Genomic DNA, 24,745 nt, shown 5'->3' with positions numbered 1-24,745 from the left:
AAAGAAAGAAAGAAAGAAAGAAAGAAAGAAAGAAAGAAAGAAAGAAAAGAAAGAAAGAAAGAAAGAAAAGAAAAAGAAAATGCCAGAAGTAAAAGACATTGTTTTGCAATCTGGATTTGATTGATTCATATGCCTCAAAGTTTGATGTGGTCATCCTGAGGTTACATTGTGCTTTTTGTTCTGTTTTGTTCTGTTCTAGTTCCCACAAAAGCTTCTTGGCTATCATAGCAAGAAACCGCCTTATCAAGTCTATTTGTACTTAAAATAGTTTCTCCCATTTTTTCAGAGGGTAAAGAAATTTCGAGAATAGCCTCATTTCTTCTTAACACCATATTCTCACTCTCCCCTTTTAATTCCTGGCTACTGCTTTTAACTTACTGCTGGATGCTTGAATGAGATTGAAAATGCCCATCCTGGAGGGTGCCGCAGTTCTAGAGCCAGGAAGTTTATATGAATTAAATTCTACCCATAATGTTTTCCCAATTGACACTTTTTTATATCCCTCTCCCATTAGCATTCTCTGCTAAAATACTAAAACACATACATACACATTTCGTCACGCAAATTCTTAAACTGAGCTTATTGTAAACACAGTCTCATCTCGGTTTGAAGCTACTTAAAATAAATCAGTATGAATTGGTTTGTTGAATTAATCTACTGTAACTCTACTGAGTGAGACCAGGTGCAGATGACCATAATTGTCTCACACAGGAACACGCAAAGACACTTAAATAATTACATTATACAAAGGGTGTACATTTCACTATGGGAATACAAAGTAAATCATTCGAGGCCGACTGTGAAAAGCGTGGGCGGTTAGAGAGACAATTGCCCTAATTCAGTGACTGTGGGCATAAAAATGTTCTTACTTGAATATTTCTAAAATATCTGTAGTGGTATCTTCTGCACGATTATGCTGAAACAATTTGAAAAAAACATTTGATAAATCTTCGCAGAACTCCCAGGCTCAAAGCTGCATTGTCTCAAAGTCAAGGAGAAAATCAGTCTGCTTTTCAGCTGACATTTTTAAAAGGGAGAGTTCAGAGTAATTCAGCTCTACAGCGATCGCCTCGCGCCTACCCTCACCCCTGGTGGTTTCTCACAGCTACTCACCAATGGGTATTGTGCGGCCTTGGATCTTGTCAGCCCACCCTGCACAGTAGCGTAATGTTGTGATGCAGCCTCCCAAATCCATCAGATATGAACTAGAGAATAGTTTTCCACCATTCATTGATTCCATTGTCTGAAAAGGAAATCAAACCTCAAACGTAAACTTCCATAAACATTTTCAATTAAAAAATCAAGAGTTAATATTTTGAATAATCATGTGCTAGAGAATTTGGGAAATAGAAAAAAATCCTGTAAGCCATTTTGTATAACCTCTTCTTTCTACAAAGGAGGTAAAAAAAAAAAAAAAAAGTAAAAATGACTTGCTTAGACTTGCTTAAGGTCACATAACAAGATACAGATAAAAAGGGCGATAAGATTCTTGTTTCTATACCCTAGCATTCCTTCTGTCTCATTCTGAATGTCCTCTGGCTGGACAGATTTCTAAGAATCAGTCCCCATTTGAAGGACACACAGTTGGTGAGAGTGAGTGGCACTTAGTTTCCTAAGTCAGATCAGAGCCCCAGCAAAATTTCACTTATTGTACAAATACAACTGTGGGACAATTTAGTGTCATGACTATGAATGGTGCCTCAGTGGTTATTTTTGATTTTGCAATCCATCCGGATGCAACCAATGTATGCAAACTTCAGTGATCCCTGGATCTTTCATTCATGAGTTTTCTTCAGCACAACATTTTCTGGTCTGGTGAGCTAACCATCTATCGGATGACCTAGTTTCTTTTCTTCTTTCCTTCAGCAGGAACTTTAAGAGCTCTTTGGGACTTGTGTCCTGCCGGGGCAGGAATATACAGGTGAAAAACTTAAAATTGTTCTTCATTTGTTATACAGTCTTCTGTCTCTGCATTATGCTGCATGCCATCTCAAAACTTAATCGAACATGATTTTTGTGTGCCTGCTCCTTATTCCCCCTTTGGATCTTATGGTGCCAGAGACAGCGAGCACTCTATAATCCACAGAGCAGTTACATAAGAGAAGCCAAGTTTTAGCAAATTCTGCTTTCTTCCTACATGACATTTTGGTTAACGTAATTTTATTGTGCATAACTTCTTAACTCCATATTTTTGCATTCTTTGAATCATGCCGAACCTTTGAATAATAAATAGTTCTTTGATTAACTGTAATTGTTAAAGTTGATTTAAAAATATGTATATGGACTTCTTTGTTACTGCCAGCATAAGATTCTAAAGGTAATAAGAATTTGCTCTGAAACTTGATCTTGGTATTGGTTTGTTTTCAATTGGCTTTACTGTAATGCCTAATTGAAAAGAAAACAAGGAAACACTCCACCCATTTTACTTGCTGACTCATCTAACTGCCAAAATGTTTTTTAAAAAGCAGGATACATAATAAATACAGTTTTTACAAATACACAAATGATTTGATTTTTTTTTCTTTATTCTTCAACTTTTTCACCTGTAAAAAGAACATCATTTAATCCAGACCACTGTGAACACGTATATTTCAGGAGGGAAAAAGCGGCCATGTGGTAAGTTTCTTGGTGGGCTAGATTAAAGGGAAATAAGTTTATTTTAGAGAAATACTCTGGGAACCTTTGACAAAGTCTATGACATTTTCCACAAAAAGAGTTCAGTGCTCAGGTAAGTTGAAGAAACCCAGTATATTATTCCAGGATCTTCACTGCATGTGACCTTGTTAAAGGCTCTAAGGAATTCTGGAATAGAGAAAAGAAATTTGTTTAAGTTGCTTTAACTTGCAGTTTGCCAAGGTTTAGACTGTAGAATCTAATACAGGAGTAGAATAACATCATCCAGAACTAGCGTGCAGATTCTTCTTTGAGAATAAGCTCAATGGTATGTACGATTTCTATACAGGAGCTGGTAGAAATCTTTCCTTTTTTTTTTTTTTTTTTTTTTTGTAGAGAGCATGTAGTCATCACTAAAACCAAAGCAACTTGCCAAACAACGAATGCTTTCTAGAGATCTCTCTACCTGCAAAGTTTGGTTGATACTCACTGCCAAGAGAAGACGATCTCTTTCAATTAAGTCAGCCAACCTGTAGATTAGTCGCCCCCTCTCTGAAGCATTCATAGTACGCCACGGAGAGCCGAGCTGAAAAGCCTTTCTTGCGGCCTTCACTGCTTTGTCAATATCTTCCTGCAAGTCAAAGGGAATTCATTTCAGGAGCTTAAACGTATTAGCAAATCCAATGGCAGCAACCCTATAAAACAGACTAATGGGCCTCATATGCAGATGCTGTGTCTTTGTTAGCCCAAAGTCTGGCACATTGTACAAACTCAACTCTCACATATGGGAGTTCTATACCTGCTGCCTAATCTTTAGAATGATGAATTCCACACACATAGCTCAGGCTTGGGTTCCCTGAATAGAAATATTATAATATTTTAAAATTGCTACCATTGGAGTGCTTACCATACACATATCAAGTCATGTTCAAATTACTTTACACACATTAACTCATTTAATTCTTCATAATCTTATGACACAAATACGTTTCCCATTTTACAGATGAAGAAACTGAAGCAAAGAGAGGGAGGAAATTTGCCTAAGGGCCATAGCTGACTGTGGCAGAATGGTTTTAAATGGAGCGCCTCTGACCCTAGAGTCTTTGCTCTTCACCACTACATATAGCTTTGGTGACTGGCCAAGAGTTCCAGAGAAAGCACAAGATCAGCTAAACTGGTGAGTATCTTCTTGAATGGCTGGTGGCTCCACAGCCTGTGGATGCTCGTCGAGAACCTACTGCAGGGTGAATAAGAGCTGGGTTTTGCTGTTGGAAGGTAAACACTGTAAGCGTGTGTTCATTCCTCTTGTGCAGAGAGAAGAAGGCATAGAGTAGTGGAACTGGTATATAGAAGGATCTGTCTGGATATTACAACCTCTCATTTCCCAGCTGGGTACAAAGAGATCCTTTCAGTTCCTAACTAGGTTACAGAAGTCAGTTTCTTATTATTAAGGTGCTACTTAAAATTATATTAATTCAAATAATCAAGCAAACTCAAATAATCAAGTAATTCCACACTTAGTCTAGCCTTCTTGCCTTTAGTCATGTTGCTCTTACTCACACTCTTTCCTCTGAGTCAAGTAGACTCCTCCTGTTCTTTCCCAGCCAACCTCAGTTGCATACTTTCCCCGGGCCTCTTCATTCCACAGATTCCTGTTCAGATCTCTTTGGAGCTAATATAGACTATATCTACTACAAAACCCACCACACCTCTTCCATTACCACTTTATATGTTTTTGTTTTTGTTTTCCCTCAAATCAGTTGCAAACACCTTTTTTTTTTTTTTTTTTTTTGAGATGGAGAGAGCATGAGTGTGAGAGAGGGGTGGGCGGGGCTGGCTGAGGGAGAGCGAGAGAATCTTAAGCAGGGTCCATGCCCAGCACAGAGCCCCATGAGAGGCTTGATCTCACAACCCTGAGACTGTCAATGAACTGAGCTGACATCAAGAGTCGGACGCTTCACCCACTGAGCCACCCAGGCTCCCCGGTTGCAAACAACGTAAAGGCATAGATTGTTCCAATGTTCTTTGGTATATAAGACTGGCCACTACACAGAGCTACATAAATTCCACAAATCATGGCCAGATCTTAGGCCAGTTGGTTGGAAATTTTTGCAGAAGACATAATTTCCTTTGAGATTTCGAGGAGAAAATTGCATAAAATTTTCTTAAAGTTGCCCACAATTTAGCTGAACCCCATTCAAGAATGACACCTCCCCCAGTAGGAATCATGAACCTCAAGGAAATATCCCCCACCTTGGAGTATATTTCATTAAAAAGTCCCAAACTTAGAAGTCTACAAATTAAAATACAAACAAATAAACTATTTTTACAGCATTTATCACCACACGAAGATGATCTGGGGCCAGTGAGATATTTTAGAAGTGTAATCTGCTTTGATTAAGTGATAACATTCACAGAGCACAAGCAAACATTCTTTCACTATAATACATCATGCACTTGTTTATCTCACTGCCTAACTTTTGAGAGAATGATGACTATATACAATAAAATATATGCATTAATACTCACCCTTCCTGAGAAATACGTATATAGTCTTATTGGGGGTACACAGTTAATCACATTGATTGTTTATATTTGCATATTGTTTTATGCCATAAGTTCTAACTTTTTCCAAGTTATATTCAGACAGCAATGTTTGGAAAAAAACCCCACAAGAATCTGAAATTGCCAGTGTGATCTATGGATACCACAGCTTATAAAATATATGCTGTTCTGTGTTTAAACAGATCTGTGTGACACAGCTTTCATTTGGATCCTTCTGCTCAGTGTTCTGCCAACGGCCTTAGCCAAATACAGTTTATCAGAGGCATCCTGGCCTCTCAAAGGAATATGAAAAAAAAAAGGCTTCAATATATCTAACTCTGCCATATGGAAAACACATTCTTGAAATAAAGACTTTCCTGTGGTTGTGTCCTTTGTGCCATAATCCTCCTTTTCTCATAATCTTCTATTTTTTATCTTGCAGGCACAGAAGTAGAGTAAGGATAGTTAATACATAGATTTGGAACAAAACAACCCAGGTTTGAATTCTGGTTCCTCATCTATTAGCTCTATGAGTTTTGAGACATCCATCTACCCATCCATCCATGAACCCAACCATCCATCCATCCACCCAACCATCCATCCATCCACCCAACCATCCATCCATCCAAAAATTTACTAAACACTATACTGTAAATCTTGGTATCAGGCTGCTAATGATCAAATCGTGAAGACAGGAGATTGTCCTTTTAAAAATTAAATAAGGTAACACTAGAAATACATGTTCTATGTGACAGACATGACTTTGAGCGTTCATTAAGTGATAGCAAGGGCTATCATAGTTGCGGCAAAACAGGCAAAACCACCTTAAAATAACTCTCAGCAGTTCTAGTATATTTTAATCTTTCCTTTCAATTTTCTCTACTGTGTATTATTTTAGGCTGTTATTATCTCATTGTTGCTTGCCTTCCCAAGCCATTCTCTTCTCTCCTCCACTGTCTTGCTGATTGCCACCAGGCTAATCTTCCTCAAACAATTTTATGTGATCACTTTCCCTTTCAAATACTTGCAACTCCCTTTGTCTATGGTCCTAAGGCCAGACTCTTCTTTCTGATTTTTAAGACCCAACATTTTGGGGCCCCACCTCACCTATCTAAACTTGTCTTTACATTTTTTTTTCTACTCCGTCTGGCCCAACTGCTTCTCACCTTTGCTCCTGTAATTCTCCTTGCCTAGAATGTTCTACCAGCACATCCTGCTATTTTCAAAATTCTACATATTCTTTAAGACCAAATATCACAACCTACCTAAACCCTTACCAGCCTAATCCAGCTTGATGTTAGCTACTAGTGAAGAGCTTGCTAAGTTCCAGGCACTAAGTGAAGCCTTCTGTAACCCCACAGTTACTAAGACAATTAAGCACCATGGACTTTGTTTTACAGGACATGAAATCCAGCATGAAATCTATCAACCAAAATTTGATCCCACATCTGGCTCCCAAATCCGGTTTTAAAGCTCTGCAAGACATCCTGGTAGTGACCTTTGCAATGAATATTTATTGCTATCTGTGTTAAAAGCTATAATATTCCTTACTATTCTGGGCCTACAATAGGCAGTTAATAAATATTTAATAATTTAATTACCTATCTTTTAAACTCATCATGTTGCATTGATTTTATAGAAGAGTGCTCCTGATATAGATAATTTGCTTATATTGACATTCACATCTTAAATCATATTTTAATTGATTCCATTACATAATAAAGCTTTTACATTAACCATATTAGGCTTAAGCGTTTTTTGTTGTTGTTTAAATTCTACAAACAGTATTTCTTGGATTTTTACTCCAGGACTAGCATCTCCAGGGACATAATTTTTTAATCCACCAGCAAACAATGTGGCATATTAACTCAGATTTGCCACCGTCAATAACACTTTTGCCTTAGAGGGTTTTAAATGTTCCTTTTTTTGAAGTTCGGATGATGAAACACCAGAGGCCTCTTGAACATAGTTAAGGAAGGACAAACTTTTCTATCACTCCCAGGCTGCACATTTCCATATTAGATCCATTCCAATTTGGAGAAAATAGTTATCAGACCAGTTTTACTTTTACACCTGTCATAAGCACTTACTTTAATGGACATTTATTTTTATCCCCCCCAATTATTTGTTAGGTCATGCTTAGTATTAAAAGCAGTTTTCAGGATTAGTCAATATAGCCTAAAAGAGCCATTGAAGTGAAAAGAAAACAGTTCCCACCCACATCTGTGCTTTGCTTTGTAACCTCCATTCATTCTCATTCCTCCTTTCTTTTTTTTAACACCATTGAAAGGCGGTATATAGCCAATTGTTAGCTCCATTCTACTCATAAATTAAATCCCTAAAACCTTTTGGCTCATTATCTAAAGAGTCAGTTCCAGAACATTAGGTTTACGGTGACTATGTAATTTACTCAATTTGTACCTTTCACTAAGCAATGTTAGAAGTTCATGCACATTTGTCCGCAAAATTGTGAGAAGAGCAATCATTGAAAACCAAACGTCAGTAGATTACTCCAAAAGAGAACAGGATGACAATAACACTGACTGTGAAGCAAACAGTGGCTTACCCTGGACAGTTTATATCATAAACAACCGACCTCAAGTGATCAAGCATCTAGCAACTTGATTAGCATTGTGACCTGATTCGAAGCTTTGCTGGATGTTAATGAGTATTCCTGAGCTACTTTTTTTTTTTTTTTAAAGATTTTATTTATTTATTTGAGAGAGAGAGAATGAGAGACAGAGAGCATGAGAGGGAGGAGGGTCAGAGGGAGAAGCAGACTCCCCGCCGAGCAGGGAGCCCGATGCGGGACTCGATCCCGGGACTCCAGGATCATGACCTGAGCCGAAGGCAGTCACTTAACCAACTGAGCCACCCAGGCACCCTCCTGAGCTACTTTTGCACAGACACAATGCCGCTCCACTCTGAGTAATTGTCAATAAGCACACAGCAAAAAAAAAAAAAAAAAAAAAAAAAAAGACAACTATTTCTAAAGCTTCAGGTATGATCATCAGCTCCCCCTCACTACACTTTAGGAAGAAGGTAAATCCCGCCAACGTTGCCAAGAAAAGTCCTCAGATGTCCTGACAAGGTTTCACCTGGAACTCCAGGCACAGATTTGTTTTACTGATGAAACTAAAGCTGCAAGCCAGTGGCAAAGAGAGATGCCCAAGACACCAGAGCCAAAGTAACAAGAATACGTGTTCTTTTGTTAATTGCCAACTGCAACCAGCTCTGCAGTCTTACTCCTGAGTAGCATTTATACCTCTGGAGAGAAGGAGTAGGCAGCTGTCAGGGGCTCAGACATAGCTCACCTTGCCCTTTATTGCTTCCCTCACCTACCCTGGGTTTTGCCCGAGCCACTCTAGCAACTAGAAGGACATTTGATGTAATGCGGGGCTGGAATGTAGTGTTGGGTAGATCTCCAGTAGTCTCTGATAAAAAAGTCATTTCTCTGTTGACTAGGAAGAACACAGGTTTCTCTTCTTTCTAAGAATGGCCCAAAGGACACAGTCTTCTGGGTCTCATAAAACACGTTGCCAGGGATCATCAGTATTTCTCTGCTCAAGTTTGGTCTTGTAACATTTCATAGGGGGTGCGGCGAGATTATCACAGTGCAGGTTCCAACTCCAACTTTCTTACTTATCAAAGTCCATGCCCCCTATCAAATGCTAAGACAATTTAATGGTTTAATACCTCATTCAGGAGTTCTCCAAGTATATTCTACCACCCCCATCCCAACCAGTAACATCAGCATCCCCTGAGAATTTGTCAGAAATGCAAATGCTCAGGCCCCACCCTAGAATTATTGAAACAAACTCTAGGGGTGACCCAGCTACCTGTGTTTCAACAAGCCTTCCAGGCAATCAGGTGCATGCAAAACTGTGAGAAACACTGCCTTAGTCAGTAGTTAATTTAGTACCAGATTCCTAGGATGAGGTATGTGTGTGTATGTGTGTGGGGGGGTATATGGAAACTCAGAGCTTGATGGAAGATTTTTACATATGATTTATGTAATTTCATTTATCCATTACCTGTAGCATGTGAAACACTGAAAAGTATAAAGGTAAAATGTAGTGTCGATCTCTACAAGAAGCAGGCTGTCTCAGACAAATTAAACGATACCCATATAACACAGGGCTTATAATATAGATAAAGATGATATTCTGCACTGGCACAGAAGAGAGCTAGTCTACCTGGGAAATTTGGGGGGCTTTAAAGAAGTATAAGACCTTATAAGACCCTATAAGCTTTGTTATATGCCTGGCACTGTTAAAACACTTTACATCTTTTTTTTTTTTTTAAGATTTTATTTATCTGTTTGAGAGAGAGAGAGCATGAGCAGGGGGAACAACAGAAAGAGAGGGAGAAGCAGACTCCCTGAGCAGGGAGCCCAGCATGGGGCTCAATCTCAGGGTCCTGGGATCAAGACCTGAGCTGAGGGCAGATGCTTAACCGACTGAGCCACCCAGGCGCCCCGACATCTTTTCTTATTTAACCTCCCCCAAGTTTTTCCTATCTCACCATTACACCACAAGGAACCCAAGCTTAAATAGGGTCAATAAAATGTGGAATATCTGTGCTCTGTCTACAGCCCCAAGGACCATACCTTGACCCTGGCAGTCACAGTGGCTGTGAGCGGCATGCACTATTTGGACCGTGATTCTGGGCATGGTGAGGGTGAAACTCCTCCATTGATGGAGTGGCCTGAGAAAAGGCCAAAAACAAGAGGGTTTTTTTCTGTTTTTGTTTTTTTCCCAGAGGCTAATGAGAATCCCATGAAGAATTTATGCACAGATGAACTCTGGTATGTACAGAAAGTGAAGTCTGAAAGTAGGTGACATGTGTTCTCCACTCCATTCTGCATCTACTTCTCAAGCTGTCGACCACTTGGGTTAAACTCCGCATGCTTGCCCCTTGAGGCACGGATCTTATGTCTTCTGGGAATACTGCCACCTGAATCCGGGGACTTCTCTAAACCCAAAAGAGCCCCTGGGGTCTATGGCTATCTTAGAATAAATCTGCAAGGCTTAATGCCTTCAACTAGGGATCTCATCACGTGGGGAGAAGGTTATGAAAGAATGGGAACTGGGCAGGAACATGGAACTGAACACTGGGTCACAAAAGGTATTATCCTTGGGGAGCTATCCGGACTTCATCTTTCAATGGTCTTTTTACATAGCAAAATAATTTACCTTTTAATACCTTGTAGGACAGAGATTTCAAGCTTGATAACATTTGGACAACTGAAGACTGAGAAACACATTCACATTTTAAGGTACATGCTCAGATGAAATATCAGAAGGCTTTCATTCTCCTCACGCCCCAGGCTGTTTCATATTGTCCTATCTCACTTTTATAATAATCACAAGGTAAGGCAGCCCTCCCTCCCAGTCATAGACTCTGGGGTCAGAAGGACAGCATTTGACTACTGATTTCGTTATTATTATTCTTTTTATTTTAAAAATTTCGTTATTTATTAGCAATGTCCCCTAATGTAAATTAGTCAACCTGTCCATTCTGCTATTTCGTTATCATTTGTGAACAGCTACAAATAGTAGCTTTCCCATCGAGATGCTTGAGGATTGAATTAACATTTAGAATTAAAAAAATAATAATGATATAAGTTGGTTTTTGTTGCTGGTGGTATGATTAGCTAGAAAGCAACAATACATTTAATTCATGGTTCAATTTCTGTGATTTTAAAATTCAATTTTTCAAGGTACCAATTCAATGATTTTTAAGGAAATAATTTGGCAAAATATTGTTTCAAACGTTCTATCTTATTTCCTTTAGTTTCATTTTGCAACTTAAAAAAAGAACAATTTTATACAAATAAAGGATTTGTCTGCCTTATAAATCAATGACTAATCATATGTAGTCTGTTTATATAATAAACCCAAGTATTATTTAAACTGAAGAACAAGCAAAGAGAAATAGCATGAAAAAAAAAAATCAGCACAACATCCAGGACCATGGGCTCATCATCATCACATGGCTACTGAGAACCCTGATGTACCAAGAAAAATTTCCCTGATGGCCCCAGAAAGGGTAATTTCATGACCTGTTTACTTCCAAGTTGTGGTGAGATTGGGAGCGCAGCATGGTGGGAAACAAAGAAAGCTAGCATAAGTGCTGGGAAACCCACCTTATCTCCTTCTTCTACTTCACAGAGTTTCTCCTCAGTTGCAGGATTAAAGACAGGAAACTTCTTGCCACTCACTGAATCATGCCACTCATTGTTTATGAAAATCTGTAGAGAGAGAGAGAAAGGAGGTAACAACCCTTTGAATATGCAGAAATTTGAGAAATCCTTTTATAAACTTAGAGCATTATAAAATGCTTAAGTGAGGCCAATGTCAAAACCTTCACATACCTTCCCTCCAAGGTATTTTTGGCTGTTCAAGATGTTTTACACACGCATACACACATGCATGCGTGAGCACACACATATTAAAATAAAGTAATACTGTGAAATTACGCTGAGGTACGAGGTCATGTCAACCCTGGAAAATACAGACTGGAGAAAACCTTCTAGAAAAAGTGCTTTTGTCTGAGTTTGAGGCAAGAGCAGAGGCTTTGGTAGCTTTAATCTTTATTAATCCTAATTTTTCACTTCAGATTCTGAGTATCCTCCTGTTGGGCTGCTAGTGATTTGGTATCGTAAGTGACTGTTTTCTGATCCTTTACTTTACTCTATTAAAGGTAGCTTGGAGGACAGTTTTAAAAGAAGTTTGCTTAGAAAGAAAATTGGCTAGTGACATGTTTTCACTGACTTTTTCCAGGCATAAGGGTTTTATTCTTTTAAAGAGATTATCTAATCATGGATTTGTCCTCAGATGAAATCAGGCACTAGATTTCTTAGTGATATCTAAGAGACATGCATCTAAAGAGACAGAAGGGTCTAGAAACATGGAATGTTGTTCTGTGTATAAAAGAATGGCAATACATAAAAGTGTGTTAATATGTCATTTGAAAAGTCTTGAGTTTCAACTTTTGCTGCCCTGAATTTCTGCTTCATTATGGAGCCTACTAGGGCTTCGATAAGTCATTCAGCTTTTCCGAGAGTAAAAATGTTTTACAAAGCCTAATTAAGAAGCAGTGCTTTTGCGATAAAGTTATGTTTTGTTTCCGGCAAAAGCCAGAATTTCTTCTCCCTCCTCTCATTTCATTATTTCTTGCTTATTCTCCTTTTTCTTTATTTTTGAAATATAAATATTATCATAAGTATGCTATTGAACTTTATGTATTACAACTGTCTGTTAGATTTGTTATTACAACGTGAATTAGTCTATTTAAATGTGAATCACAGGGAATTGATACACCCAGTTTTAAATGAAGGATGACATCTGCACTGGATTTTTTACATATCTCTTAATCCAGACACCTCCCCTTACTTGATATTTAAAGATAAGTTATTAATAGTGCAGCCCTGAGGGAAAAAGTATTGAACAGCCCCCCTCACCTCTCCCCCAAGGTTTAAATCTGTTGCTATACTAAACACAAATCAGTTAGCTATTAAAAATTCCCCAGTGGTGGCTATCAAGATTATACATTTTTAGTTTAATTACTTAATATTATGTATGTTTGAAGTAACAGCAGTCTTTAAGTTAATCTGTGAGTTTATACTAACGTAGCTATTCTATCGAGTAGTGTCCATAACATAGCTTAATATTTAGTCACACTCATAAAATGTGTATTACCATGTATCCCTAAATGCTTAAGTAGAATTAAGTCTATATTCTGTGATTTACAACACTATTTAGACAGGCAGCCTGTTCTCCAAAATATTTCCCTGCTCTCCTAAACTTCTATCACAAAACTTGTCACTTTTTTAAGAAGTCATTTTTAAATGTCTGCCTTCTCTCCTAGGCTGTAAGCTTGGTAAAATAAGGTCAAGGACGATGTTTGTCCAGGTTTCTGGTTTATCCTTAGCATCCAATATAGTCCCAGTCCTCAAGTGATTTTCAGCTCTGCCAAGAATTCTTGAATAAATAACTTAAAATTGAATCAAAGAACCGACAATCCAGTAGCTACACATGGATAAGATCTATAATGTTCTGCACATGGGCACACTATGATATTTGTGATTTGCTGAAAAAAAAAAAAACAAAGGGAAGGATAAGCCTTCATATTTGCCTATTCACGCCAATACAGTTATTCGTGAGTCAAAACAGCATCAACCCAGTGTTTACGGAAGTTCACCAAATTATAGTGCTAGCCTGGAATTGTCAGGAAAAAGATGTGAGCATGAGTAAATAAAGGGGAGGGGGTGCATAGCAGCTCAGATGAGGAGACTAGATGTCCAAGGACACGTACATGGGGGTGTGGGAAAGGATAACGGGATACAAATGAAAACCATACAATTCCTATTGTCCTTCAAGAAAAACGTATTGGCATCTGAGTTCAACTTGAAGAAAGATAAATTCAAATTAAAATACTGACTCGCCCAACATCTCTTAGGGTGAATCAGCATTCCATCTCTCATGAAAACATTTTGTAGAATCCTATAATTAGGCTTGAGGCAAGTGTTTTCCTTTATACACCTCTAGCCGTTCCTTTTTTGTACTTTTCTTCCCAAAGGTTGGCTGGGAAACATCTTAATCAACATGTTCCAAATGCAGCTCACTGTCACCCCTCACTTTATGCTGCTCTTTACCCCAGACTACAGTTCTATAATTTGCACATTCTCTCTTCTCCCTTTCTCTCTCTCACATACACACTTTCCCTCTCCTGTTAATGACACATACAATCCCTAGCCATCCTTTGGTATCATGCTGTTCTATACTATCACAAAAAAAAAATAACCAACCAAAAAACAAAAAACTCCCTGTTCTCCCCAACCCCCTAGCTCTGCTTAATTGAAATTTAACCCCTTCCACCCCCATTATCATAATCTTCCTAAGCCAACCCAATTCACATTTTGGCCACTCCTCAGAACACTTAGTTGGTTTTCCTAAGCATACGTGGCCCTATTATGCTTTTCCAACCTTTTATTTTATCTCCTCAGTTCACCCTCTACTTTGGCCTCATTCTATACCATGCCCTTCTGCTCCACACCTTTATTCATATTGTTCCTCTACATGTTCCTCTAATTTTCTTCTACTCATACTTCTAGTCTTGCTTCAAGTGTCACCTCCTCCTGAAGATTCCACTAGTTGGTCCAATTGGATTTAACCTCTTTTTTTTCCCTCTTTTCTGACACAGCCTTTCATATCCTGCTATTAAATTACTTATTATGTTCTGCCAAATAGTGAGAAAAAACCTGAGACATCTGGAAGATACTGTGGGGAAGTGTGAGAGAGTGAGCCCTTGCCCTCAAGGGGCTTGTCATCAAAGAAGAGAGAATATTCACACCAAGATCAGCCAATAAAGAATTGAAGGTGGGCGCCTGGGTGGCTCAGTTGGTTGGGCGACTGCCTTCGGCTCAGGTCATGATCCTGGAGTCCCGGGATCGAGTCCCGCATCGGGCTCCCTGCTTAGCAGGGAGCCTGCTTCTCCCTCTGACCTTCCCCCCTCTCATGCTCTTTCTCTATCTCATTGTCTCTCAAATGAATAAATAAAATCTTTAAAAAAAAAAAAAGAATTGAAGGTGTATGTAGGGTAAAGACCAAAGCAGTGCTTTAGTCAGTACGTTGTGGAGTGGAACCCACAAAAAGGTAGGCAATGGGCCAGAAGAATGCATCCTTGAAGGACAGGATTGGATTGATGGAAAGAGCAAATGAGCAAAGATGGGAACACTCTTGGGATACATATAACACAGGAAAGAGATGAGCCCCAAGCAGAGAGTTTGTGGAAACAAGTCATAGATAAGTTTCGACGATGGAAAGGAAGCCAGTTCGTGGTGAATTTTGATCCACAGAGTGAGATGGTTGGACTCTATTCTGGATGTAATAAGAGATCGAATGGATGTTTGAGGAATGTTGATGTGAATGCACCCAAAATGGATTTGAAGTAGAGAGACCAGAATCCCGGGAGATTAGCCGGGAGAAATTTTCACATTCCAGGCATGCGTTCGTTCATGAGGCTTGAGAGTAGATAGAGCGAGAGAGCAGTAAAGTCTGCAAATTATGAAATGTATGCTTTCCCCCCTAAACAGAAGCCTTTCAGCAGAAAAACACAGAACCCAGCATAGTGAGATGACCAAGATGGTATTAAGGGCCAAGTATGGCACCTTCCTTTTCTTCCCCTTTTATTTTGTTTTAATTTTGTGGGCTTTACATTTGATATTTGCCTTTCAGCTAACTGTGTGACCAAACGTTTGTGAATAATCATCCTTCCTGTTATATAAAATGGTTATATCGTGAAGTATAGGCTAATGGATGTTTGGTATAATCATTATGAAACCTATTTTAGGCCTGTTGAAATGATCTGTCATGGTGACAACCTCATTTTCCATTTGCTGTTTGCCTTTAGCAAGTTTAGCGGGAAAGGGATCATCCCATAAAAGTAGAAAAAAAAAATCTTGGGTCCCATTTAACTACTATATGAACTACATTCCACTGATGAGTTTCAGACTCAGGATACTTTTGAATAATATATGTACACTAGATCTCAGCTTAAAGTTCATAATATTGATTGGGAATTATAGATTCCTATGCATGCTCTTAGATATCACATGCTTCTTATTGGGGAAAACAATCAATGGGAGTGTTGAGGAAACTTAAAAATTGATTTTTATTCTTTAAATTTTATATATGCCAGCCTTTAAGGGAGGCATCACGACCTTTGATTAAAAAAAAAAAAAAGTGGCTGCTTCCTGAATGCAGTTTAATGTCTAAGAATAAGTCATAATTTGGGGGGAAAAAAAAACCTTTCCAGAGTAAAAATGATTATATCTTTATGTGATTGGTATAAAGCCACAATTCTAAATAAATAAGCCCTTTCCTCAAAATATTTCTGGCTTGGCTCAAGCTGAATTTAACTAATAGGCAAAATGAAACCTATTAGCTTTGCCTGTTGGTATAAGATTTTGGAACCTGTTGGCTTAAAGGGGAGAGAGCCCCCGACTCCCTCCAGTAAATATTCAGGGTGCCCTAAATTCATATCATCTCTTCAGGGCTGCGACAGGGTCAGTGGCTCTAGATCCTAGAAGGGAATCCAGTGCTTTCTTGGTGGCAGAGAGATTTTTAACAGATCACATTTTCAGTGCATGGAGGATTTCTCTTAAGATATGCCAAGGGTGAGGAAGGTGATGGAATTCCCCATATTATGTCTCCTGTGTAAATTTTCAAACTTGAGAGCTTGGGTCACAGCATGGGGAGGGGTGGGTGTTGTTGTAAATGGACAAGAAAGGCTGCGTGCTAGAAATATGTAAACCTTTTCTCAGCATTAGGCACTTAAAAAAGTACCAGAGACTTTGGGGGGTGGGGGGTGGGGGTTAAGTAACAAAATGGGGGATGAATAATGAGAGGATGAACTAAAGTCAGGGAGAGGTGTTAAACATTTAAAAGAATCATAGCTAGATCTCTGGCAACTACGTTCATCCCAAGCCCTGAGGCAGTAAAGCAAAATGTTGAGACTGAAAGTAAAAAAAAAAAAAAAAAAAAAAATCTAAAAGGAAATTAAGGAGGAAATAACAGATGGGAAGAAAATATTTAACTCGAGTCAAAGGAATGAAAACAAAACAAGAGTGACCAAAACAAAAGTGGGAGAAATAAAATTCTCCTTTCATTTCTGTTTTATATTATAGTCTGACTTCAGTAACATGAATGTATACTCTTATTTTCTTGTTTGAAAAACCTCCCAGCTTTTTCAACTAGGGAAAAGAAAAGATGCTAATGCATGTCTGTTTTGAGTCACATCTTCCCTATATCCCACAGATGACAAAAACACGTGTCAAGGATTTCTGTACACCATGCATACCCTCTATCAAAGAGGTAAGATGTAGATGCACCAGAAAGTTCTATACATTTTTTATATTTCACCATATCAAGATTCAACAATACAATTGCTTGCATATAAGCCTCTTTCCTTCTAAAGAAAGTACCAAATAGAGAGCATAATTCAGTTATTTGTTGTTTGTATTCTTTCAATTTCTTATTAAGTATCAGGAAAACAGTGGAAATAGTCACATGATGGGATCTGGATCCGGGGGTGGGGTGGGGTGGGTGGGTAGTTATTCAGGCAAAGTTTTGCAATCTGTGATATTTGTCCAGATTCCTAGGAAACAACTTTCCATTAACAATTTCAACATTACAACAAAGTCATCAGGTAGAGATATGATGATATATAATCAGAAAATCAAATATGAAAAACACTTTACATCCCTTGCAAACAATGGTTGTGGGAGGTTTTGATACACACATGTACTCAAGACATAACCATGTTCTGGAATCCGGGGTCACACAAATATCTACTTCTCGGGGTTCCTGGGTGGCTCAGTTGGTTAAGTGACTGCCTTCAGCTCAGGTCATGATCCTGGAGTCCCGGGATCGAGTCCCGCATCGGGCTCCCTGCTCAGCAGGGAGTCTGCTTCTCCCTCCAACCCTCCCCCCTCTCATGCTCTCTCTCTCTCTATCTCATTCTCTCTCTCAAATAAATAAATAAAATCTTTTAAAAAAACAAAAACAAATATCGACTTCTCTGATTTGTCTATTAGTAGTGGTTTTAATCATGAAACAACTATTGCTCCTGTTCTTTTGAACATGGTTCTATGTTGCTACTGAAATTTGGTAAATGTATAAGATACTTGGCCACAATTATACTAGTGTCATGAAAACCCAAACCGCCGCCACCACCACCACCCCAAGCCAGATAATTGCTACTCTGAGACCAGTGTATCGCCATTCTATCAATGTCTGTATTCCCATGAGGTTTCTTTTATGCGGATCTGTATTATATCATTCCAAGCACTACCCATGCCATTTCAGAGGCGTTACCTTAACTTTGGGTTCCTCTTCAAAGGAGCTGTTTCTTATAATCCTTAAGAGTTTTCTCACCCAGCCCTCTCATTCTGGCAAGCAGTTAATGACAAATTCAGTAAGTGAAGTCCAGTTTAAAGAAATCACGTGAACACTTGCAGTAGTGAGACTCCTTATGAAATTGGGCTAATACGATCTTTAGAGCATGTGTTATTTATTTTAGGATTGCTACTGATTAGGTTCCTTGAAGCAGGAAGCTGCCATAGAACAAAACAATTTGCCAAGACACCAGTCCTTGGAGAGGAGCTAAAACATTGCATTTGCAGTGAAGGGTTACCTCTCAGGAGCAAAATCAATGGTTGGTCCCACCATGGGTTTGTGACCACCATCTGGTTCCTGTTGGACTCAGGCACTCTCTGAAGGGGAAGGTAAGTGAATCTGACCTGGCTGGTTATGAATGGGTTTCTGAGAGAAAGAGGAAGTCTGGTCCCTAAGTAACTAGATGGTGGTCATTGCAGGTAAAAATATGAGGTTGACCCTAAACTACTGGCCATTGCTGCTGGTCAACAGACCACTCTTGGAGTGGCATCAGCAAAATCTGGAAGCCTGTTAGACATGCAGAATCTCATACCTCACCTCAGGCCAAAAGAATCAAAATTTGCATTTCAACAAGAAGCCTCCCTGATTCACGTGCGTATTCAAATTCAAAAAGTGCTACTCTAGAGTATCTCTCTCTTGTTGGACCACCTGTCTGGGGATCTAGTGCCCAAATCATACCTCTTCTCACATCATCCAAATTTCCACTCTCAATCGGAGTAAGGGATGAACGGTACAAATGAAGCAATAGGTCTGAAATCACTTGTTACTGACAATCCAGTGGGATTCGAGTACTACCACGGTTTTTAGTATGCGCCTCCTAAGGGCTGTGTGACCTGGAGCAAATCAACTAACATCTCTGAACTCAGGTTCCTCAGCTTTAAAATGGGACACTACTAACATGTTCTAACTCTTCCAGTGGCTCATTATGAGCCTCAGATGAGATCAATAGATGAAAGCAGTTTTAAACTGTGGCAAGCGTTGCAAGTAGTCATTCCACATACATTGGGAGTAGAATAATTGGAGAACTGTGGGAGTTATCTTGGGCAGGAGAGGGTTAAAGAGAGCCTGCACCAAGCGCCTAATAAGCACTGGGCGGTTTCCACAAATTACTTCACTTAATTCTCAGGCTACTTTCCAAGGTAGTTATTATTATTCCCAATTTACAGACAGGGGAACTGAAACTCAAGGAGATTAGAAGCTTGGCCAAGGTCACAGCATTAAATAAGTAGAAGAGCTGGAACTCAAAGCCCGGTTTATCTTGTTAAGCCACTGTACCTCCCAATCAGCCAGCTATTTGTCCATCTGCTTCCAAGCCAAAAGCAGACAAAATATGTCTTCAGTCAGAAGGGAGTTAAAAACATTTCCCAAATGAAAGCCCTGCTTTAAGCACCCCTCGGCGTGGTTTCCCTCCTACAAAATTCACCACGCAGTCTGGCCACAGCCTCTATCTCCAGCCTCACCTGGTCTGTTCTTGGCCTCCCTCACTTTACGACAGCAACTTCATGACAGTCATGGCAGCCCTTTTGATGGTTCTGTGAACTGTGAACGCAGCTGGCTCTTGCCTGCAAACATCTTTGCAGGTGCCATTACTTCCGGATCTTTATCTCCCCCCCACCCCACCCCGCCACCCGCCTCGGCTCTCCATGGTCATTTTGTGCTCTGCATCCCTCAAGTGCCCCTTAAATGTCCCTTTCTTAAAGACACCTTCCCTAAAAGCTCATGGAAAGAGAGCTCTTCCCCTCATTTCTTAGCTTTCACTTGCCCTCTCTTTAGCCTTTACCATAATTTATGATTCAGGTATTCACATACTTGCTTGTTTTCTTCACCCTCCAGGAACATAAGCTCCCTAAACCCTATTAGCCTTCTTCTACCATATGACCAAGCACAGAGTGGTTATTCAGTGACTTGTTAACTACATGGAAGGAAAAACGGGAGATGGGAGTGCAGAGAATGGGGTAGTGGGAAATGCATGTGGCCTGAATTTGTTTGCTGTAAGAATCTAAAATCGCTAGGCGATAATGGTGCTTAGCATATAGTATGCAATGATTCATCACTCTTCCCTATCAAAAAGGTATCTTTAACCTCAATGTGTTAAACAACCATACCAGAAATCTAGGAATCTCTTACTCCATCCAAAAGTTACTCCGTAGGAGCTGAAAAAACATAGTTCCCATAGAAATGGCACACCTCTTTCCAAATCCTCTACATTGCTCCTCTCCCAGCCCAAGCCCCACCTTTTCAATCAAACCAGAATGTCTGTTTGCTTCCAGTCTTCCTTATTGTTCTCCTCTTTTTCTAAGTTGGCAGCCAACTTCTTCCTGTTGGCCTGGGAACAGCTGAGCGGCAGCTGGAAAGCCTCATGGTCATGTCCCCTCCAGGAATCAGGAATGGACAAAGGAGAGTCAGAATAAAGGACAGAATAAGATTCCAGCAAGTCCACGTCCCCATGTAACAATGTTGATCTTAGACAAGCCACTTGGTGTGAGAGCTCAGACTGCCCCCATTTGAAGTCTAGTTTTGTCACTTTCTAGCTGTATGATTTAAGGCAAGTTACCTAGCCACTCTAGTCCTCAGTCTCCTCATCTACAAAACAGGAAGAGGAACCTCCTCATAGGGTTATCTTGAGAAGTAAATAGAGTCATTGCAAAGAACTTAAGCAGTCATTGGTATAGAGTAACCACAATGAATTTTAGCTGTAATTATTTCCTGTGTGTAGGTGACTGTGTCTGTCAGTTTATGAAATGTCATTAGCAGATGAAAATCTTTTCTAGTAGGAACATCTTAATGTTCAATGAGTTAAGTTTAGGAGTTAAGTTAAACTTTTTGGGGTTTTAATCCTGTCTGAGAAAGCTTGTCTTCTTGAATTTTCTATTTGTCTTTTTTTTTTTAATTTATTAAGATTAAAAAAAAATAGTGTTGTGAAGGGAGAATGGAAAATGAAGTTACCGAATCGTTTAAGAGAACATTTTTGATCCCTGAAATCCTGGATAAACTCTTGGAACTTTGCACCAATGAGATCCTTGTCAGGTGGGGCACGACCGTGCAAGATAGAATGGCAGGAAAGCTAGGAGAAAAGAATGAGATGAGAGGAACACTCACGAGAGAAAATAGGTCTCGGAAAGACTGAGTAAAAGAGGATTCTGGAAAATTGGAAAGAATTCAGAAAAAGAAACAGGACTGGGGTAGCCAGTGTTAATCAATCACTTCCCATGTGTCAGGCACTATTTCAAATGCTTTATATGCATTAACTCATTTAATGCTTTCATCCACCTTAGGAAATTGGGACCTTTATTGTTCCCATTTTACACATAAGGAAACCGAGGCAGAGAAAGGTAATGTAGTTTGCCCAATGATCACAAAAGTTTTGAAGTAGCTCTTCATTTAAAGGCTCAATAAAATGGATGATCTGGCAGATGTGGGATTCATTTAGAACTGGAAAGGGAGAAAATGAGGTTAGAAACGGGATCCAAGTTTATGTGGATTTATAATGATGTTATTGAGCTTTTAAATCCTAAAAACATCTGCATCATTTTAGAAACTATTTCTTAACCCTGATCTCTGTTTTATCCACCCCAACAACAACAAAACCTAATCAGACTGTACTAGAGAGTAAGTCATAAAAGATAGGCAACAATGACTTCCTTTGGGTGAAAAGCAGTCTCAAATTTGAGAGCATGTAGTTCTACCAAGGCTGTAATAATTTTCTGTTACTCAACCCTGCTTGTCTCTTCCCTCCTCCTTGCCCCAAGGACCAATATATTTCTAGAGATAATAACGAAGGACATTAGCATGGTAAGAGAAAAATATAATAGAGTTTAGGGGCTGGCCATAGAAGGTAATCCCACAGACACTATAAAATCCTTGCTCATTTAGTTTGCAACCAGGAAACTTTGTGAATAACTGTCGTTTTTCTAACCCCTCTTGCAAGTGCAAATCCAATACAATTCTTCAGTGGGGCACAGTAAAAAGCAAATGCAAAGGCATTTGAAAAAGCTCACCCATTTAGATTTAATTACATACATAACTGCTGTCCTCCCAAGTGTGAAAATGCTGTAACCAATAAATCAGACAATAAAATGCTATCTGAGCAGAACAGATTTATAGAGAAGATGTGTGAGCAGTCAAAATTCACTCACTTGCATTGGGTGTTTCTACCCAGAAAGTTCTTAAACGCAAAAGCAAATGGCTGCTCTTTGAATCATGCCTTCTTTTGAACACTTAGGTCCATCATTTTCCTTAGAGGGGTGTTCTCATCTAATGGCTTTGAAGTGAACACAGATTCCAATCTTAAAAACATCTCTCTGTGTTAAAGGATCACTAGATCTGTGTTTGCATGCTAGATTTTAAGGACCATCTCATTTGCCCATTACTGTTTCTTACATGCTCAATTTATAGCTACCAAATGAAGTATAATTTAGTAGAAAGAATATTTCACTTTAGAGCTTCCTCAAGATACACGTATGGAGAAGACTGCAAACTTCTGCAAAGCCAAATTTTTAAAAATGTGACATTCAGACTACCACAATATCTTCCCAAGTATTTTCATAGAAAAAAAGACTCTGTAGTAAGAGTAATGAGATAATTTTCAGTCATTGCCAATGATTTTGATGTTTATAAAATGCATTCTAAAATGTGCCTGCTTTAGATTGAAATTTCTTGTGAATGACCAATTTGGAGTAAGAAAGTTGGGAAGACTGGAGTCTTGTCATCTTTTCAGGCACACCTTTGCCAAGGGCAAATTATTGGAGGGTATGGACTCACCACATTTCTCATGTTCTCATTTGGAGTAAAATTAAATGAAAAAAAAATGTTTTCCTTTTTAATAAAGCCTCATAAAAATAATACCTTACTATATCTTATAGCTGTTGATCAACCATGTTAAAGGCACAATCTGATCTCTGCATCTGCTCCAATGGCAACAAACTTGGCTGAAGAGAGAAATAAGAATGCTTGCTTTGCCCCAAATATGCTAAATAATGCAAGTCCATTTGGAGTTTTTGAAACAGTAGAAATTGTCAGAGGTAGGTCCTTCGATTTTGACACTCACTAAACATATAGAAAAACCATGTTACTTCAGCATGCGGTTTCTCCTTTAAAGAAAAAAAAAATCATTTCCTATTTGTTTGGCTCTTTCCAGTAAGTTTTTCTAGTAAGCATTTGCCTCTCTTATCATACGAGCTGAGCAATGCTGAAGTTAATAGAACTGCTTAGTAAAGTCCACTGAACCCTGGGGCAAGAACCTTTCACACAGAAGAGAATTCCTTTCACTTAGACATATTTTCAGAAATAAACTTATGAAACGTTGCCTGATACGACTTAGAAATCATTATCTGATCAAGACACTAAGCCCGAACCTGCATTTTGCAAGCCTTTTATTTTTGTATTTGCCAAGGGCTCTTTGCACAAGTTTACTCACATTGACCTTTTATGCTTTCAACACATGTAGTTTTTATAAACCTGAGGCAAAGCAGCAAAGATAAATTGTACTAACCTTCGTATATTTATATGTCAAATTGGTGAGTGGGACAGGTAAGTCTGGCATGCCTGAGGACGACATTTCTGGTTCGGCTTCTGGAACACAGGTGAAAGGCTCAGCGATTTGGTTCTGATAGAGCACTTGGCTTTATTTGTTCCTTTTTATCTGCATGGGCTAAGGTCTATTTGCATACCGGACTATGATTGGATGAACAAACTCGGAGCGAAAAGAAAACGACACTACTTATTTGTAACACCTAGGGCAGGAAGCCCTTGACTTTAAACTTAAATCCTTAAGAAACCAGCGCTCCAGCGTTGAAACTGCAGCTGGAGACAGGGCACTATTTGCAGACGAATTAATTTACAAAGCCGAAACCTGCTATAAGGATATGCAGGGCGGCTGGTCTGGCCACTAAGGCCAGTAATGATTTTTTGGCTTTTCAGGCTTTTTATGCTACTGGGAAACTTTCCGTCCTCTGACAGACTTGGACTCAGAGAATTTGAGGATTGAAAAAAAGAGTCTCTAAGGGCACTTGTTCTCAGTGGACGCTGGTGAGGAGAGGTCCCTGGCCAGGTGTCTTCAGGACAATGCTGTCAGCAAATGAGCCCACTCCCAGAAAAGCAGAGTGGGAAGAGAGTCCCTCTGGAAAGACCCGAGCCCAAGTCTGCTTTACAAGATCCGACCAGTCGAGTGTATTTTCAGTGGGTAAGCAGACTTACTGTGATTTCACAAGCGCTACACGATCATTATGTTACACAGGGGAATAGAAACGTCAGCGGGATTTTTACGGATCTCAGAGTCCACTGTCACACAGAGAGCTACCACGACAGCAAGATGGCAATATCGCCTGTTAAAACCATCTAAAATGAAACTAACCTCCGGTTTTGGAAGTTGGCTATATTTATCAATGGCTGATACAGGCAATAGTGCAAAAAAGAAGATTTAAACAGGACCCTGAGTAATTCGATTTCTTAAGAATGAGCGTTTCAAGCTGGGAACATTAAAAAAGAATGTTTAACTGTACTCCTCCCACGTTAAACACAAAACTCTATTGTATGGAAGTTCAAGCAAAAGTTACAATAGGAACACGATAGAAAACTGTGGATACTCTTAAATCTGATCACTGAGTGAAGAACCATGATGTTCTTCT

General features: G+C 39.2%; 1 protein-coding gene across 1 annotated transcript in view; it reads right to left on the bottom strand.

Moving 5' to 3' along the window:
* The window catches only part of ALDH1A1 (aldehyde dehydrogenase 1 family member A1), a 55,150-nt gene extending 31,411 nt beyond the window's left edge, over nt 1-23,739 (bottom strand). Inside the window, exons 1-4 of the mRNA XM_035029046.1 lie at nt 23,611-23,739; nt 11,306-11,410; nt 3,104-3,244; nt 1,114-1,243 (exon numbers count right to left, since the gene is read on the bottom strand). Of these exons, the coding sequence (XP_034884937.1) occupies nt 1,114-1,243; nt 3,104-3,244; nt 11,306-11,410; nt 23,611-23,676 (442 nt within the window). The 5' untranslated portion in view covers nt 23,677-23,739. The remainder of the gene's footprint in view (nt 1-1,113; nt 1,244-3,103; nt 3,245-11,305; nt 11,411-23,610) is intronic.
* Between the last annotated feature and the right edge of the window lie 1,006 nt (nt 23,740-24,745).

This window comes from Mirounga leonina, unplaced genomic scaffold, assembly GCF_011800145.1.
Source record: "Mirounga leonina isolate KUSES-001 unplaced genomic scaffold, KU_Mleo_1.0 Mir_224, whole genome shotgun sequence".
NCBI lineage: Eukaryota > Metazoa > Chordata > Mammalia > Carnivora > Phocidae > Mirounga > Mirounga leonina.
The sequence above is the reverse complement of the archived record's forward strand: the minus strand, read 5'-3'. Positions and strand labels throughout refer to the sequence as shown.